This window comes from Thunnus maccoyii, chromosome 14, assembly GCF_910596095.1.
Source record: "Thunnus maccoyii chromosome 14, fThuMac1.1, whole genome shotgun sequence".
In the NCBI taxonomy this organism is placed as follows: domain Eukaryota; kingdom Metazoa; phylum Chordata; class Actinopteri; order Scombriformes; family Scombridae; genus Thunnus; species Thunnus maccoyii.
The window spans coordinates 28,708,789-28,727,280 of NC_056546.1; the positions used below are offsets into that span (position 1 = coordinate 28,708,789).

An 18,492-nucleotide genomic window follows, 5' to 3' on the forward strand; every position below is an offset into this window, starting at 1 on the left:
TGTAGAAATTAAAGTAGTAACAGTGTAAAGTGTTAATCAGTTGTATGAATGAATTTTAAGTTTAAACTTTAGAGTTTAAACTGTTACTTATAATTTCTACATATTGAGAGCTGACTTCTACATACGTCCTGTTTGATGAATGAAATTCCTCCATCCTCGCATCTCTCTCTCATATCCTCACTGAGAGGAGCTGAGAGGTGAGGAAGAGACGCAAGTGAGGGAAGCGAGGAGACACGTTAGCGTATGAAAAGCACCCTATTCTTTTAGGCATCGATCAATCATCTATCAATTGCTGCCACATGATTGGCTGTTTAGATATTTGTATTAACAGGCGGGTGTACTGGTGTAATTACTGGTGTAACCGAGTATCCACTGCATGTAATTTTAAGATTTTGTGTATTCTTAATGACTATACTCATTCCCCACATTAGACATGTGAGCTGAGTCAGAGGGGCAGATGACTACAAATGAAAATTAAACAGTAATATCAATGCAAACTATTGTTCCTGTATTGTGTATGTGTGTGAATGGAGTAGGGTGTGTGACAACAGAAAGGGCTACATAGGATACATCCACTGTGGATGATGCAGTTTTTGTACTGTTTCTGTAGTTGTATTAGTTTTGTGTAAATGCTTTTGCACCACTGAACAAATTAGTTTTTATTCATGAATAATTAAGTTTCACTTGAACTTGAAAACCTTTCCCAAATTCTTCCGTCATACCCCACAGCACTCAAATTGAACTCAACTAGTGAGCCGAAAAACAGTTTGTGCTGTTTTTAACGTTGACATAGGAAAAAATCTCACACAGAGGTGATACAGAATTAAAATCACTGAACAGAGCATGCAAAATTAAAGTCACCCCATCTTTCCTGGAGAAATACTGCATTTGTCAAGGGGTTTTAGTGAGTATTTATTTGACTCACCTGCTCTCTACGACCACAACGTAGTTGACAGAGTGGACGATGGCCATACATTCTTTTACACTCTATTCATAGGTGCCACTAATAAGAGGCTAGGGGAGGCTAAGCCTACCCAAAATGATCATGTAAATATTATGCTGAAGTTTCCTGCGAATAACTTGGCTTGCTGATTTTTATTTGGCTGCAATTGCTAACAGGTTATTTTGGTGAGAAAGAAAGTGAGCAAGTGAAAGAGACAGCTGAGAGACCAAGCGGGAGAGACAGAAACCAAGTAGGAGAGACTAGCTGCTGTATTACTATTACTGTTTATAACGACCTTGTTTTGCCTATCTGTGTATTATGGTGCCAAGCGCAGCACGCACGCTGCACAGGTAGGAGGAGAGGAACAAGCGTTGTTCGGATGAAGCAGTGCAAAGTGAGTTGTTGGTGTTGCTGTGCTGAGAATAGATGTATCGGGACCACGTCTGTTTCTGAAGCAATGTCACTCCGCTGGCATTTGAGTGATTTTATCACCAAGAGCAAACTAAATTTTTTCAGCAAATGCATAGAAATAACGGAGTAATGCTTAAAACATAAAGTATATTTCATCAAACACTCCCCAGCCAATAGATGGATTTAAATCGGCATAAAAAATATAAAGTTTAATGTAGTTAAAGCAGTAAAGTAGTAAGCATTGATTTATAAATTAATATGAGTGATTCTTACAGTATCTGTTGTCCACAGCTGCTTTATACTGTATGAAAAGCTTCTCCTTCAGGTCATTAAATCCCCGCAGCCATCTGAAGGCAGCAGGACATGTGTTAATTAATCTGCAGCCTCTATACACTTCAGACTGGTCGGTTGGACTCTGCATTCTGCCTGTTACGCAGGAGACATCATATTACTCAAGGTCTTTAATCCCATGCGTCATGAAACTTCTTTCCAACTTTGTTTGCAGTTTTTCAGCCCCCCTCCCCCGCCCACCGCCAGCCCCCCACCCACTATGGAAAGCAAAGAGGCAGAGACATTCAAGTCCCTCTACAGTGTCAGGAGAGGAACATACATATCCTAATGATGTTCAATAAGAAAAAGCCAAAATACAAGGTCTGGATGTCCTCGTGCAATCGGGGTGAGAGTTTTGTTGTATTCTTGGCATGAAATCAAGTATATTCTCAGTGGATCTTAGGCTCTGCCATGGCTGTACCTTTTGGCCGATTATGTTTGTGATAGACGGAATCTAACAGCCAGGGGGCAAACAGTGTCCGGTATGATGGCCTCATGATGGAAGCTTAGTCTTTTTGCAGATGATGTGGTTATGTTTGCTTGAGTAGGAAGCAGTTGGAATGAGAGTCAGTACCTCCGTATGAGGCCATGGTATGGCCACAGAAAACGTGGAGTGCTCACTCCAGATTGTGAGTCGTTGCAGCCCCAAGTGAAGTGGTATCTCAGGGTCTTGTTCACAGGTTAGGGTCAGATGGAGCATGAAACCAACAGGCAGAACGGTGCAGTGTCAGCAGTAATGGCGGTGTTGTACAGTGCTGTAGTGATGAACTGATTTACCAGTTGATCTACGTTCCAATGCTCACTTGTGGTCAAAAGTTTTTGGTAGCAAAAAGAGAATGAGATTGCAGATAAAAGCTGCCAACATGAGTTTCCTTTGCAGGCTGATTGGGCTCACCCTTAGAGACAGGGTGAGGAGCTCAGACATCAGGAAGAAACTTTGATTAGAACCACTGCCCTTTTGCATTCAAAGGAGCCAGTTGAGGTGGTCCAGGTATCTGATCAGGATGCCTCAGACACTTCCTTAAAGGCCAATTCATACTTCCTGCATTCGTGTGGCCACAAGGGTCCGTGTGATGTAATTGTGTCATCATCATGCCTGTTTCGTCTACTTTATGTATGTATTCCTCCTCCCCCTTCCTCCTGTATGTTGTACTCCTGTCCTGTGTAAAACAATAAAAGGGGCTGCGTTGGCGTGGGCGTGCTGTTTAAAGTGCTGGAGAGACAATGGAATATGATCCAACAAGTCCGGCTGGAGTAACAGATTATTGTGTTTAAAGGCTGATCAGAAAAACAGTGCACAGCAGTTTGTAATACTCAAAGACTGGATTTACAACTCTGTAAAGTTATAACAATGCGACTTTACTTGTACGTACACGGGAAAAGTGTCCGTGTCCATGGACCCCAGAAAAGTGAATGGAACTGCGTGTGCGTCCACAGTCCCGTCACAGCTGTCTGTGGATGTGGAAAGCATGAATTGGCCTTTAAAGGGGTTTTCTGGGCACGTCCGACTGGGAGTAGAACCCTGGACAGATCAAGAACACGCTGCAGGCATCTGGCCTGGGCATGTCTTGGGATCCATCAAGAGGAGGCTGAGGGCATAGCTGGGAAGAAAGGATGCCTAGGCCACCTTACTTAGCCAGCTACCACCAGATGTGAATCCCCGCAGCCAAAAATGGAATCGATGGGTAGATAAAGCCAGGAATCCATTCATATAAAGGCAGACTATAACCCTGTTATGGCCTTGACAAAAGAACTGAACGTCTTACTTCTTCTGTTGTCTTGGCACAAAGGGTGGAAAGGACCAGCATTTCACAATAAAACATTCCTATATTTTATCAATCAACTGATAAACAGCGAAATGATGACCTAAGAGGGGACGTATCATGCTCATTTCAAGTCTATATTTATATTCTGGGGCCCTACTGGAATATCTTTGCTTGATTTACAGTTCCAAAAACTCCTTATTTATCTTATACTGGTTCTTTACACAGCCACTTTTTCTCTTTCTTTACTTGAAATTTCAACTTCTCAAATACAGCTCTTTGCAGAGCAGAGGTTGGCAAAACTCATTATTGTGCAACAAAATAATAGTTAGCATGTGTGTCCATGACATTTATTAAAAGATAATGAGTAAAACACACAATCTGTAATCTTAGCTAAATCGTACTAAAACAGTAAAGATACACAATATGGAATCTAACTAAGTGTACCTATACACAGATGTGGAGGGGTGTGTGTATGTGTTTATGTTAGCATGTGAACTGCAATTAGGGGAAAACAATAGCAAGATGGCTGAAGTCACATGGTGACTGAGCACATGGCATGCAGACAATATGGCCGACAGAGAAAACTACAGAGACAAAAGGCCAGACCATGACCAGCAAAGTGTGCAAAGCTGGGATTTAAACCTCTTCACTGTGTGGGACTCTGTTTAAGGCCAATTTATGTAAGATTTGATGGCAGGTTAAGAGAGATGTTAGTTAGTTTGCATGCAAAATGTGTTAGTTGCTGGATATAACTCCAGTCCTTTAAGTGCATGTGTGAAACATAAGCTCTACTTAACTTGGCAGTATGGCTAATCAATAGCTTAACAATGGAAATGCATCACAACAATAAAACTCAGTGGACAATGTTAAACCAAAATCAGTACATGTACATCCACAAGATCAGTCTATGCTTAGCCGTGCTATGCTATGCTATATGCCCTGTATGTTACCGAATGGAACGAGAGATGCTTTGTGGTGTGCTGCTTCTTAGCTGGGTGAGTGGGTGAGTCAGGCTGAGAAGAGTTTGGCTCCAAGGCTGAATGATGCTGGCTTTGCTGGGTAGTGGGTACTCCAGTTGTGCAGGTCAGAGGGCCCATGTCGCTGAGGAGGTCTCTGATTGTCCCTCTGTTGTCAGAGTTAGCAGCTCGATGCTAACTTGCCTTTGTTACTGAATCTTTTTCTCTTGTTTTTTGCAATAAACATGTCTTTGTCTATTTGATGTTATATTGTTTTATGACTCTATACGTACAATGAGTATAATTTATGATTTGTTGAAATGAAGGGGAGGACTTTGTATAAGCCCTTTGGGCTGCCTTCCTCTCCTGCACAGTTTAATAAAACTTTTTACTATTTAATATCTTTATTGTATCCTCTGTGCAAATAAAAAAATCTAAATCTAATCAGGCTCTCGTGTCGCTGCTTGTTCAGGAGAGTTCTGTGTGTGTCTGCTTGGAGCAGACCACACTGGTCAGGGAGCTACAGGCTGCAGGAGTAGCTCATGCAGGTAAGAGCATTGGCAGAGAGAGAGGAGGGTTGGAGCCCTGCTGCAACAACTCTGCTGCAGGCTGAGCCGTGAGGAGAAAAATAGACAGAGAAGAGGGGAACCTCTAATTTTGTTAGCTTGGGTCTGCGGGCGGAGTTCACACTTGGGTGTGAACAATCAAGGACTCTGGGAAACTGAGTTTCTTAAGAACTCCCTTTGTTTCTTAGAGTGTTGAAACATGTGGTCAACCTGTGATACCCAACATCTGTGTCCCAATTGGTAAAACACTGATTTTTGGGTCAGTGGTTAAGCTTAGGGTTAGGTTAAGGTTAGGATAAGGGTTAGGTTTAGGTTTAGGCAAGTAGTGGTTATGGTTAGGGTAAGTCTCCAGGAAATTAATGTAAGTCTATGTACCCCAAAAGTGACTTAAGTAAACCCGTGTGTGTGTGTGTGTGTGTGCATATACCTTGCCATGTTGGCCCAGCCTCTCATAGCAGATCACTGCATCCTCCCAGAGCTCCAGCTTTTCATACATAAGCAGAGCTGAACTGGTGCAGCCGAGGTCTGTCAGCAGGCTGGCCAGCTGTTTCTGTAGAGGAGGGAACAAGACTGAGGCCCAATTTCCACTGGATTAACATGTGATCTGTATCTCATATATTATCTGGATAATGACATCCGATCTGTGAGCCTTTGGATTTACACCTGCTATAAATAAGCTCTTTTGTTATCTTGATTCTACCAACATTTTGATCAGATCTCAATTTGTAAATTAGTTAGGCGGGGCTGGCAGACATGTCAACAAACATGTTGCATCCTAGGTCAATATAAACAATGCTGTAGATGGGCGTCATTCATTTTTTCACAAGGGAATAGCTACAGCAAGCAGTACTACTTCTAGCTTTTGCCACGCTTGCTTAAGCCAGCAGGAAGAATTGGAGTTAGGTGAGCTTTCAACTTTTTGAGTGGATTTCTTCTTAAGAATGTGGTCATGCTGCACAGACTGCATTTACACCTGGCTGAGATCTGATCACAATGTGATGTGGTCCAGATGCGTTCTGAGTGTATTTACACCTTATATTAACATGCGATCTGTATCTGGATATCCTAAGAGGCTACAGTCACACCAGTGGCTCTCTGAAGCTGTCAGTATGCTAAGTATGCTCAAAATGAAAATGCTAACATGGCGATGTTTACCATGGTCACCATCTTAGTTTAGTGTGTTAGCATACTAACATGTGCTAATTAGCACAAAACACAAAGTACAGCTGAGGCTACTTGGAATGTCATTGGTTTGCAAGTATTTTTTCATGTAACCATTATCTGTGTTCAAATACGGAAAAAAATTACATTTTGACCTGATGATAGCGCTTGAAAAGTCAGGGGATCAGTGGGATTCATCCTCTGGGAATCTTCAATGTCTACAAAATCTTACAGCAATCAATCAAATATCTTGTGAAATGTTGGACCAAAGTGGTGGACTGACCAGCTGACCTTGCTGTCCCTAGAGCCATGTCACAAGAATGGCTAAAAATTCTGACAAGGACTTTCATTCTGATGATTACCTTTCTGTAGTAATGTATGTTTAAAATCACTTTAAGTTAATTTTTATACCACTGTGAAATGAATGGAAACGAAAGGCTGACTGGAAGGTAGGAAATCAGTTAAAAACATTTACACCATGCTTTAGATAATGGTCAGCAGGAATGTAAAATATACTGTACGTGATGTGTAGTTATTGGCCTGAACTGTGCCAAACCAACATTATGTAAACAATAAAAATGCCCTCACTCCAGAGGGTGTAAAAATGAAATAGTTTCACATGAAAACAAAGCACAACACACAAATATAAAGCCACCCCAGCTATAAAAAGGCCTTCAGTCCTTTGTTACATGCAGGCCTTGACTCTCTAGTATGGAGAAAATGCATCACAATGCCTGCTGCAATCCTCTGCCTCAACCCACTTTCAAGTCCCCAGGCAGCAATAGGGACTCTTCAATTCCAGCTTTATTGCTGTTATCAGTTATTACGCGCCGCCTGGGTGATGTCTCCTCCCAATCTGATCTCTCCTCCTCTCCAACACTCCTCCCCCTTCAATCTCTTGGACAAGTCTAAATCTTTCTATTACTGATAATTCTACTTACTGCTCTTTCCATTTCATTCTCCTCCCTATCCTGGGCTGTGTTACAGTGTGTAATGTTTGTCTTCATAGATCTTATGATGCTTTGTGGTTCAGCAAATGTGTCACAAATTCTTATTAATGCAGTTTTCTACAGCCCCTGTGAGACCTTTACATATCACATTTGCGTCACGTAATGCGCTACAAACAATTCTTAGGATTAGGCTAAAATTGAGCTTTGCTTTCTGTCTGAACACATCTCAACATCTCAGATGCCACTACTGTATAATCAAGTTTTGGGCACCTTTAGTGACTCTTTTTAATTCGTTCTGCTCTGTACTGGATTTGGGGAAATGAGATGACCTTGGTTTGTCCTTACCTTATCCTCAAAGCCATGTTAAACTGAAACACATAGTTTGAAAATACAATAAAGCCTAAATCTAACCCTTGTGTTGCATATTCACTTAATAAACGTATTTCTACAGGAAACATCTATATTCCTATTATGGTGAACTTGCAGGGCTAACTGTCCCTTCCCTGAAATTCAAAAACAATTTGGCTATTTTCTTCCATGTCTCCTAAATACATCAACTGGTGTTGATGCTGACTTTACCTGGGACATGTAAGCTTTAGCCTTTAAGCTTTATCCCTATTTTTTGCATCATAACATGATGAGTTGCCATTTTATAATGTATGGAGCCATTAAATACATATTTATTTTTATAAGCATCAAGGTATCAAGAACTCATTGTTTTACAATAAATATGTATTTCAAGTGGTAAACCACTGTTATTGTAAGCTGCATATGTGTGGTGCTAGATTAGTAAGCTTGACAAGTGTAGCAACAGTAACTGAAGGGGGGCTTAGCAAAGGGTCAGTTGTTTTTTGTAATCAAACTGAAGTACCATTCATCAATGTCTTGGCACCAGTTCATTAATAAATAAATGCTACAAGTGCCCTCTTCACTCCATTGAGCAGGTCAGTGGAGAACAGATGCATATTTACAGAGGCCTGGCAAAAACCAAGCCTGGTCTTGAGATGGTCAAAGAATTTCGATTGAGAGCAGCTGAGGTTCTTCAGCGAGTTGTAATTCCATTAGAAATGCAGATAAATAGTGGCAGAACTCTGAATGCAGTCTGAAGTAACGTTATCACACAGTAGGTTTCATTTTATACATTTCTAAATAGCTAAAGAACCCTGGAGATCTTGAGAGCTATGTTGAATGCCCTAGGTCTGACCAGCCAAAGAGCTGTCATTTCTGAGCCCCTGAGAAGAAGAGAAAATGGATATGTGTAGAAAAAAAACTTCTTCACTAACAGCCATGAACCCCATCACTGCACTGTTCATTTTACTCACAATACAAAAGGACAGAATTGATAACATACCAATGGTTTTAGCTGATCTTATATTATGTCTTCTCAGTAGCGGGGCTATGAATGTAATCTGCCTTTTAGATTATGAGATATCTTAAGTGCATATTGACAACAAACAAATGTACAAAATGGAAAGGGGTTGCCCTCCGAGAGGCATTAATGTACACAGTCAACTGAATTGCAAACTGTCCATTACATTTTAATATGTCTTGTGTAAATTTTACAGTGTACATTGGACCAAGAGGAAAGTTTGACATGATGGTTGCGTAAGACAAAAAGTCACCAAAATCATGAGGTATCATCTTGTGAGGAATATCCACAGCAAATATCATGACTTTGTGGTCAGTATTTGTGTCTGCAATAATTAAGCCTTCAGCAATTTCTTATTATAATTAGCAATGCTAGCCGCGTGGCTCAAGGAATAGCAATGTTGTTCAGTCCAACATTTTTGTCCAGACTGAAATATTTATTGGATAGATGGCCATAAAAATTTCAAAGGTTCTACTGATTCTGGTGATCCTTTTCCTCAAGCGTCACCAGCAGGTTGACATTTATGGTTTTCAGTGAAATATCTCGACAACTATTGCCATGAAGTTTGGTAAATATATTCAAGGTCCCCAGCGGAAGACTGCTGATCCCCTGACTTTTGCTCTAGAGCCATCAGCACAGACAGAAAATATAGTACACTATTTAGTAAATAGGTCAAGGCAGATGGCTGCCCACCTAAAGCCTGGTTCTGCTTGAGGTTTCTTCCTGTTAAAGGGGATTTTTCCCTTGCTGCTGTCACCAAGTGCTTGCTCATGGGGGAATGTTGGGTCTCTATAAATTAAAGAGTACGTTCTAGACCTGCTCTATGTAAAAAGTGCTCTGAGAACACTTCTTTTGTAATTTGACGCTATATAAATAAAATTGAATTGAATTTTGCCTGGTCAATTAAAATATGTGGTGTGTTTTATGTGTTGCAGTTAAGGAACACTTAACTGAATCAGACAAATAACTGAACGTTGTTTAATACCTGGACAACCCATCTGGGTTGAGCATGGCAGCAGTAGAAGACCTTGAGGCGCTCAGTCACGGGACAGTTCTTGTCTTCAAAGTGGTCTACTATCGCCTAGAAGAGAAAAATGAGATGAGAGATTGAGTCCACAAAATGTACTACATGCAGCAGAGCAACAATTATTTCACCACACCACAGTGATTTTTTTTCAATAGCAGATTCAGTCACCTCATGTCACAAAATGACTTTGAAACTCACTTTCAACTGAGATGTGATTATAGCAAATACAATACCAGCCTCCTCTATCAACTCGTACTGCTCATGTCTGATATATGCTGTGATCGGCCTCTGAGTATTGACAGGGTTACAGGATGAACACAGGGGTCATTAGGTACTAAATGGCCGACGACAGGGAACGTTCACTGAGACAAAGAGCAAACAGTGAACACAACTCTTTTGTGAGGCTGCCTTGTCAAATTGCCCACAGCTGTTCAGCTGTTATAGTCTCCTAGAATATCAGCGATACACATATTCTTCCATACCAAGTGGGACACTAATTCCCTGTAAAAACATGACAGAAGGAAGAAACAGATGCTTCTTTGCCATTTCCTTCTCCCATGATCTTTGCAGCAGGTTAACATCCTTCTCACAAAGCTAAAACTGATCAGCTGTCAAGATTGAAAAGGAGAACGCTTTCTGACACTTAAAATGTTTCTTCTGTAGCTCCTCCTACCTTTCAAAAATATCGGATATGTCAATCACATATTGCTAACTGCAGGTATTGCATCTCAGTCAATGTAGAGCACATTTCTGAGTGTGGAGAGACAAGAAATATACAGTTTATCCACAAATTTTGGCTGAACTTGCATATATTTGACTCCTGTGTGAGATAAAAGCCTCCATGACAAGCTGTTTGCAAGTAAATGGAACAGGGGACAATGAGGATTACTCATTTGGGGGATTAACATGAATCTATCTAGTGCAGCTGGTTTTTTTTCTTAATGTTACATGCACAGTATAAACACAATGTGCCATTTAAGAAATTCAGGTAAACCAGCAGTGAACATACAAAGAACATACTTATTATACACAAGGGTACACACTGTGACAGTGCAATGTGGGGAACTAATGCAGCTGAGAATCATTCCACTAAATGACTAGTACCATATTTCACAGTGATTATAGTGTACATTTACAGTGAAATCAATATACCAGTTTGCAGATGCATTTGTCAAATAAAGACCATTAAATTACATTTGTGCATTCACTGCTGATGTGATGGGAGCTCTTCACTGATCAAGATGTAAATCTTTAAAGGCGATCAGATGATTTCCAGTACAACTGAAATGGTATTTGTGATATTAGTTTTTCAATATGTTGTCTTAAAATAAGCCAAAAACAGATTTTCAAACTGAGGCTTATTTTCAAAAGTCAGCTCTCACCTTGTTGATAGATTCTCAGTTATTCTCTAGCTCCCTCTTATGTACCCGTCCACTGTTGCAAAATTACAATTGCAAAAAACATCTGAGTCATAAAATTACAATAGAATCAATGTGAACCTACACTGGAGACAATGTACTCGAGAACCAGCTATGCAGGGGCTGCTGCAGATGATCGACTTCTTTTAGTCAGTGTGGCAATGTCCACCGGCTCCATGAGTGGAGCATCTCACGTTTCTGATGCATAAAATTTACTTGTGATATATGTAAATGCCTACATTTGTAGGCAATTGACTTTGAATTAATATTTAATGACACATTTCATTTGTTACTTGGTGTATGTAAATTTGCATGAAAGAGAGAAAAGCAAAAGGGGGAGGGAGGAAGCTGATGTCCAGCCTGTTAAACCTCCGTTCAGTCTCCTCCTGCTCTCTGTGATCACATATACCGTGTTTTAATGCAATATAGTTGTTCTCATTTGCATATTTTTCCGTTTCTGTTGTCAAACAACAAGTAAGAAATTATGATTTAATCAGAGTTCACAAATACTACCTGTTATTTTATAAAAGAGCAGAAATACAGCATTCACGTTACAAAGTAATCTACCAGGAATGTGCGCCTGCATGTTTTTGATTGGCCAACACTTGGCAACATTTTTTCCCCGCAGTCCTTTTGTTAGCATCCTGCTGCATTGATTGGTCTGAACATGGCCTAGGGCATAAGCTTACTGACATACTGTACATCTTAGTTGGCTAAACTAGACCAAGTTCGGCTTGCTCATGTTAACAAACTGTTAAATGTCTAGACAAATGGCTCAGTGACATGTTTTCAGGGAGTATTTTAATGGGACATTTCTTCATTGGGGTGGTAAAGTGACCCAGACTAACCAATAACTGAGACAACGCAAGCATAAAGCAAAAGCTCACAAATCACAAGGTATCATGTTTATTATTTACTTAAGAAATTTTAAAAACTGCTTTTCACACCACTCACAACTTAATGGCCATAATAGCTTCTTCTGAACCTAAAAAAGAGGTCATATATTCATATACCACCAGGAAAAAGGAAAAAAAAAAAAAAACTTACCGTATAATCTCTAAACACATTAACCCTTTTCAAATGTTTTCATTACTTAATACAGCATTATGTTGATTTATGATATATTTCAAAAGTACAGGTTATTTCCAGTTTGTGCAGAGAAAAGAAGGATGGAGTGTGTTTCACTTGTTCAGTCTGGACCATTTCTAGGAAAGCACAACTACATAAAGTACATCTAAGAAAATGACATTTAGGGTTTACAATTGTACTCTCCAGTGCCCAGCCTCAAGCCTAAAAATGTTCAGAGAAAAAAAAAGAACAATCCTTGTTTTATTTCTTTCAGCATGACCACAGCGACTCCTTTTCCTGCCAGGTGTTTGAGTCTTATAGCTTCTTCACTGGCTTTTTCAAAATCCCATAATGCCGCCTGTGTTCCGTCTTTCAAGGATGTTATTGATCAACATCCAAAATAACATTTAGAGCTGAGGTGGATTAATGGTTTTGTTTGTTCTCTGGGCTGTTCTGAAAAGGAGAACAAGGTTACTCAATAACTCACTGGCAGTGTGATCCGAATCGAGCTCTGCAGCTCTTTTAACTTTGTTAATGGACTCACTAGTAATCTTGTTCTGGGAAGTAAAGTCTAAAACATCCACACGTGCAGATAAACTGGGATTACTCATGGAAATACATTTAACAAGAATAAAACTGAGGCTTTTAAACTGTTTGCACTGAGAATAAGACCCAGTGCTGAGTATTAATTTAGTGTAATAAAAGGAATACGCCCTTTGTTCGTAGTGTAGATAATGGATGTACATAATGTGTAAAATGGGGCAAATCTATGGAGACAATATTGTAGCTATATTATTTGTGTGTGGAGACTCACTAGTCAGGACATTTCCATCTCTATCCTTCATCTCCCTAACCTGCTGCACATCCTTCCCATCTTGGTCCCTGTCTAGCCAATCTGTACAAGTCCTTTTCTCCTTCCTTAGTGTCCAACCTCTCATACAACTTACCATATACCTTTCCCTTAGCCTTCACCACCTCCCTCTTCACCTTATGCAGCATCTTCTTGTATTTTCTTCATCTCTCTGGCTATCCCACTTCTTCTCTGCCAACCTCCTCCTTCATATACTTTCCTGCACTTCCTCATTCCACCACCAAGACTCCTTGTCTTCCTATCTCTGTCCAGATGACATACCAAGCAACTCTTCACTACCACCAGAACTTGTCTTAACTCCTCCCTGAACTCCACACAACCATCTTACTTCTTCAAATTCCACCATTTGATCCTTGGCTCGGCCTTCCCTCTTTTCCCCAAAGTCGACGTTGCAGTCTCTAATCTCTTTCAGATTACATCTCCTGCATAAGACATAGTCCACCTGTGTGCACCTTGCTCCAATCTTAAGCTTCATTTATACTCTGGAGTGGACGTGCACACGGACAGTTGTGGACACCACAGACAGGTAGTTGTTCTCTTTATACTTCTTTCTGGGGTCCGCTTGGGGGATGTGTTCCACACATGCGCAGTATATTTTGGCATCTACAGGGAGACAGTGTTGTGACCACACGGACAAAACAAATTGCAGGTACACGGATGTCTGCACAGAGCCTACACGTACACCCTCTGATGACGAAATTTATGTCACATGGACCCTAGTGGAAACTATAATTTCAGCTTTATATGTCACTCTGTGCTCCTCCCTCTTCTTGAAAAATGTATTCACCACAGCCATTTGCATCCTTTTTGCAAAATCCACCACCATCTTTCCTTCCACCCCCTCTGGCAGATATCACAGCTTGCAAACACTTTTTGTAGCCAGCTAAAAGTCTTTCAGTTCTTGTATTTGGGATTTTCTCCCATTCTTCCTTGCAAAAGGCTTCTAGTTCTGCAATATTCTTGGGCCGTCTTGCATGCACAGCTCTTTTACGATCTACCCACAGATTTTTAATTATGTTTAAGTCTGGGGACTGTGAGTGCCATTCCAAATCTTCAGCTTGCGTCTCTTGAGGTAGTCCATGGTGGATTTCAAAGTATGTTTAGAATCATTATCTGGTTGTAGAAGCTATCCTCTTTTCAGCTTCAGCTTTTTCACAGATGGTATGATTTTGCTTCCAGAATTTGCTGGTATTTAGTGGAATCCATTCTTCCCTCCACCCATGCAATGTTTCCTTTGCCTCTGGCTGCAACACAACCCCAAAGCATGACAGATCCACCCCCATGTTTAAAAGTTGGCGAGGTGTTCTTTTCATGAAATGCTGCTCCTTTTTTTCTCCAAACATACCTTTGCTGATTGTGGCCAAAGAGTTCTATTTTAACTTCATCAGTCCACAGCACTTGTTTGCAAAATGCATCAGGCTTCTGTAGATATTCCATTGCATACTTCTGACGTTGGATTTTATGATGATGCAGGTAAGGTTTTCTTCTACTCACTCTTCCATGAAGGTCCTGTTTGTGCACACATCACTGCAAGGTGGAACAGTGCACCACCACTCCCGAGTCTGCTAAACCATCTTACAGGATTTTTGCAGTCAAATGGGGGATTTGATTTGCCTTTCTGACCAGCATACCAACAGTTCTCTCCTAGAGTTTTCTAGGTCTTCCAGATCTCATCTTGACCTCCACAGTTGCCCTAAACTGCCATCTATTAATTACATTTCACACTGTGGAAACTGCAAGCTGACGCTTTGTTATCTTCTTGTAGCCTTCCCCTGCATTGTGGGCAACAATAACTTTCATTTTCAGAGTCTTTCACAGCTGCTTAGAGGAATCCATAGTTGCTGAGTGTTCGCACAAAGTTTGAAGAGTCAGAGTATTTGTAAAGCTGATTAAGGTCTGAGACCTTCTAAAAAGAATCTGAGACTTCAGAACACTTATGATGCCCAAACCTTTGCACATGCCACAATGATTTTTTTGTCAATGTATGACATAAAAAGTAACTATGCATTAATGTTTGTAGAAAATATTATGTTTTTTTCCATATGGAGGCTGTGTTTACATCTTTTCAATTAAAAAAAAAAAAAATCACCAAATTATTATTTGTCAAAGGATCCCCAAACTTTTACATACAACAGTATCTACCTTCCTTCTCTCCATCATATCAGCTAGCTCTCTCCCTTTACTAGTCATAGTGCCGACATTCAAAGTTCCGACTCTCACCTCCACACTCCTACCCTTCCTCCTCTTCCTCCGCCTCCTGACATGCTTTCCAACTCTCCTCCTTCGCCCAACAGTAGCATAGTTTCCACTGGCACCCTGCTGATCAATACCGGCGGCAGCCATTTGTAACCCGGGCCTCGACCGATCCGGTATGGAAATCTGATTTATGATCTGCATATTTGATTTGGCATAGGTTTTACGCCGGATGCCTTTCCTGACGCAACCCTCTCCATTTATCCAGGCTTGGGACCGGCACTAAGAATGCACTGGCTTGTGCATCCCCAGTGGCTGGGTTTTATTTATTTCTCACTATCCCTCCAAAATATTTGGATGTAGGCTAATAACTTTAGTGTTTTACTTCACAAAATACAAAAATTGATATAAAAGCCAAGTAGGCAGGAGAATTTGAAAGCATTGGACTCTCAGTAGAATAAATTAGCTTGTTCATTTGTTTATATGTAAACAAGTAGCTTTGCTGGGGTTATGTTTCAGTAAGCACACTGAAAAATGTATCATAAACCAGGTGTAGAGAATAACTAAAAGTCATAATTTTTTCACTGCCTAATTCATAATGGTTGCCTAACATCTCCACTGGACAGGTGTTTAAGGCTGGTTATTATCCTGTCATGTTGCTTTGTGGGAAGAAGCAACTCAAAATCTGCTTCCCATATGCTGGCTTCATTTGTGGGCACATGAAACATACAGTATATCAGAAAATGAATTCTACAATAACCTGTTTTGGTTTAGAAAATACTCTCTCCATATGGTAGGCACGTACAGGCCAAAGTTTTCCCCCAGTAGCTCAGACTGTAGCTCATTTTTCTGTCTTTATAAAAACACAATCTATAAGTAGAAAATGCAGATTGATTTTACATGTTAAAAAAAGGTTTCAAATGCTCCTGATGCTTGGACTCTTGATGAATCTATAAACACAACCCTCACACATATCTCCTTACCTGGGTTTGCATCATGGCTCTCTCAATACACCGAGATTTCCCTCTTTCCAGTTTGGCCCTGAGGCAGAGCGCTGTGACCTGTACAGCCCAGAATTTAGGTTGAGACAGTATACACTGCAGAAAGACACAAAGAGAAACAACATATTTTAGTCAGTATTAAATCATTGGAGATGCAAAACAAATCATGATGTGAGAATACAGGTTTGTCCAATTCTAGTGATTTAACAGAAGTCAGGTTTGGCTTGTTTACATGATGTCAGAGTATAGTCTTCTAAGAGTCCTGGTCTGCTCTGGACACATAAGGCCAAAATCTTCCTCCAAATTGTAGATTATTTATCAGTTATATCAATTACTTATCAATTATAATTCTACAACCCATAGTTTTATCTGTTTGGTCAGGGCACAGGGTACAACCATGAGACAATGGAAGGCTGAGTAATGTTATGAGTTTTTTGTTTGTTTGTTTGTTTGTTTTTTTAAATGTGAGACATGGATGCATGAGAGTGGCAAACTGCATGTGAGAGCAAGAGCAATTTTTCCTTCAAATTGATTCAGTCCCCTTGACCTAAAACAAATCAGTTTACCAGTACTCCTTGTGCCATGACACATCTGAATCCCAAATTTGGCAACATCTGAACAATGTACAATGTGATCCAAGAGAAAATTTGTGTTGTAGCCAACTGAACAAATTTAGTATGAAAAATCTGGAGCATATACCTAGTGTGCATTACACATTTATTGCCATTTGAAGAATGTATTGGTGACTTAAATATTCAAAAATGAGTGCCACATGTTGCGTTTGCACCAAAACTGGCTTGGTATATCTGGAGCACATTAAGGGTTGGTGTACCAGAGTTGGTTTCATTTTGAGAATTTTTTTGTGATATACAAAAATGTTTTTCCAAAAATGGCACTGTAAAACCAAAGCTCAAAGTCACATAGCTTGCAGGGTACATATTCAACAGTAAAGTGCTATGATGCAATCTGAATGCACAGCATTTATTTCAGTACCCTCTTTAAGACTAGCTACCTAAGTATATCTTCATAGCCTCAGATTTCACCCTTGAGAACTGTGAACTGGGGGATCAGCTGCCAAGTAACATCCTATTGAAACTAACTAAGAGTCTCAACAGTGTCCCAGAACCTCACTCTACTGCATGAGAGGAGCTCATTTAAAAAGTTGTTACAAGCTTCCACAGCTGTTGCTTACTACCATTTCTTAGCCCTCTTTAAATGGAAAAAAAAATCACAGAGAAACAGTGAGGTACTGCAGAGATCGATAACACACAACCTGGTAGGAAAACAATTACAATACATAAGACCTAACTTCCCTTATCCTCTCCTTCTCCACATCTAAAGCAACACAGGGCTCAGCTGTCTGCGTGCTCTGCAGTGAGAAGTCAAGCAACCAGCTTCAGTGAGAACACCTAATTATTAAAACCTATTACAGCCTGAAAGTCTTTATCTGTGTGCTGTGGTGATAATCTGCTGTATAATAGCTGTGGCAGCTTAGTGGTGCAGCTTTAGATGAGCTGATTAAAGAGACAGGGGAGAGGGATATCCAGCAGATACACTGGCAGGTAGACAGCAGGGAGGATGACTACTATTTTATCTCTACTCAGGTTTTGGCATGACTTTAATGAGAACAAGTTATACAATAATGACTTTATGCATTCAGTATATTGATGACAATGGAAATATGCAATGAAAGTGATACATGGTTTTAGGTGAGATGAACAAACACTAATGATGTTTGTGGATGCTTAGCGACTCTTGCTGGAGTCATTAGTGCAACAGTAAATTGTCCTAATTATGCAGTTATTCCTCTAGCAAAATCAATCATAGAGCAATTAAAATCAAATGATAAGGCAGGCTAAGCATTTGTCACGCGACTATTAACACAAATGAGCAATAAGCGCTTCTCAAAAGCAATGAGAGTTAAGTTATTATCACACTAACATATAAAAAAACTTTTCATGAGATCAAATTCATTTGGAATTCATTTCTCCTAACATGACATGACCAGACATGTTGGAAAACGACAGGAATGACCAGCTTTAAACACTCAGTTTGTTGCACTGATCATCAGCCTCCGTTAAAATAAAGTACATTGATTATGACATATTGTATATGCTGCGTTGTTTGATATTATCAGAATAAAAGCTCAAAATATTTGCCTCACTAAATACAGAGATTTTTTTTAAAGTATGTCCCCATCAAGTTTTTTGGGCTCTGATCCAAGACATTTAACACCAAGTCTGATCTGACACTTATATTTACCTAATTTACATAACTACCTGGTGCACACTCAAGCTATAATCTGAAAAAATGAGACAAGAGAGAAAAATTAGATAGATGCCCAGTGGGTTAAATATGTATACTGAACACTGAAATGCAGGTGCAGCTTAACCAAATATGGCACACCTTATTTTAGTTACTGGATCTAAAACTAAGGATCCTTGTTCAACACTATTAAGTTA

The 18,492-nt window shown here is 40.0% G+C and overlaps 1 protein-coding gene across 2 annotated transcripts in view; it reads right to left on the reverse strand.

The window, feature by feature from the left end:
* The window catches only part of ttc27 (tetratricopeptide repeat domain 27), a 103,717-nt gene that overhangs the window by 24,254 nt on the left and 60,971 nt on the right, over positions 1-18,492 (reverse strand). For both annotated transcript variants that reach the window (XM_042432846.1, XM_042432845.1), the window contains exons 10-12: positions 16,013-16,126; positions 9,438-9,533; positions 5,400-5,522 (exon numbers count right to left, since the gene is read on the reverse strand). In XM_042432846.1, the coding sequence (XP_042288780.1) occupies positions 5,400-5,522; positions 9,438-9,533; positions 16,013-16,126 (333 nt within the window). The remainder of the gene's footprint in view (positions 1-5,399; positions 5,523-9,437; positions 9,534-16,012; positions 16,127-18,492) is intronic.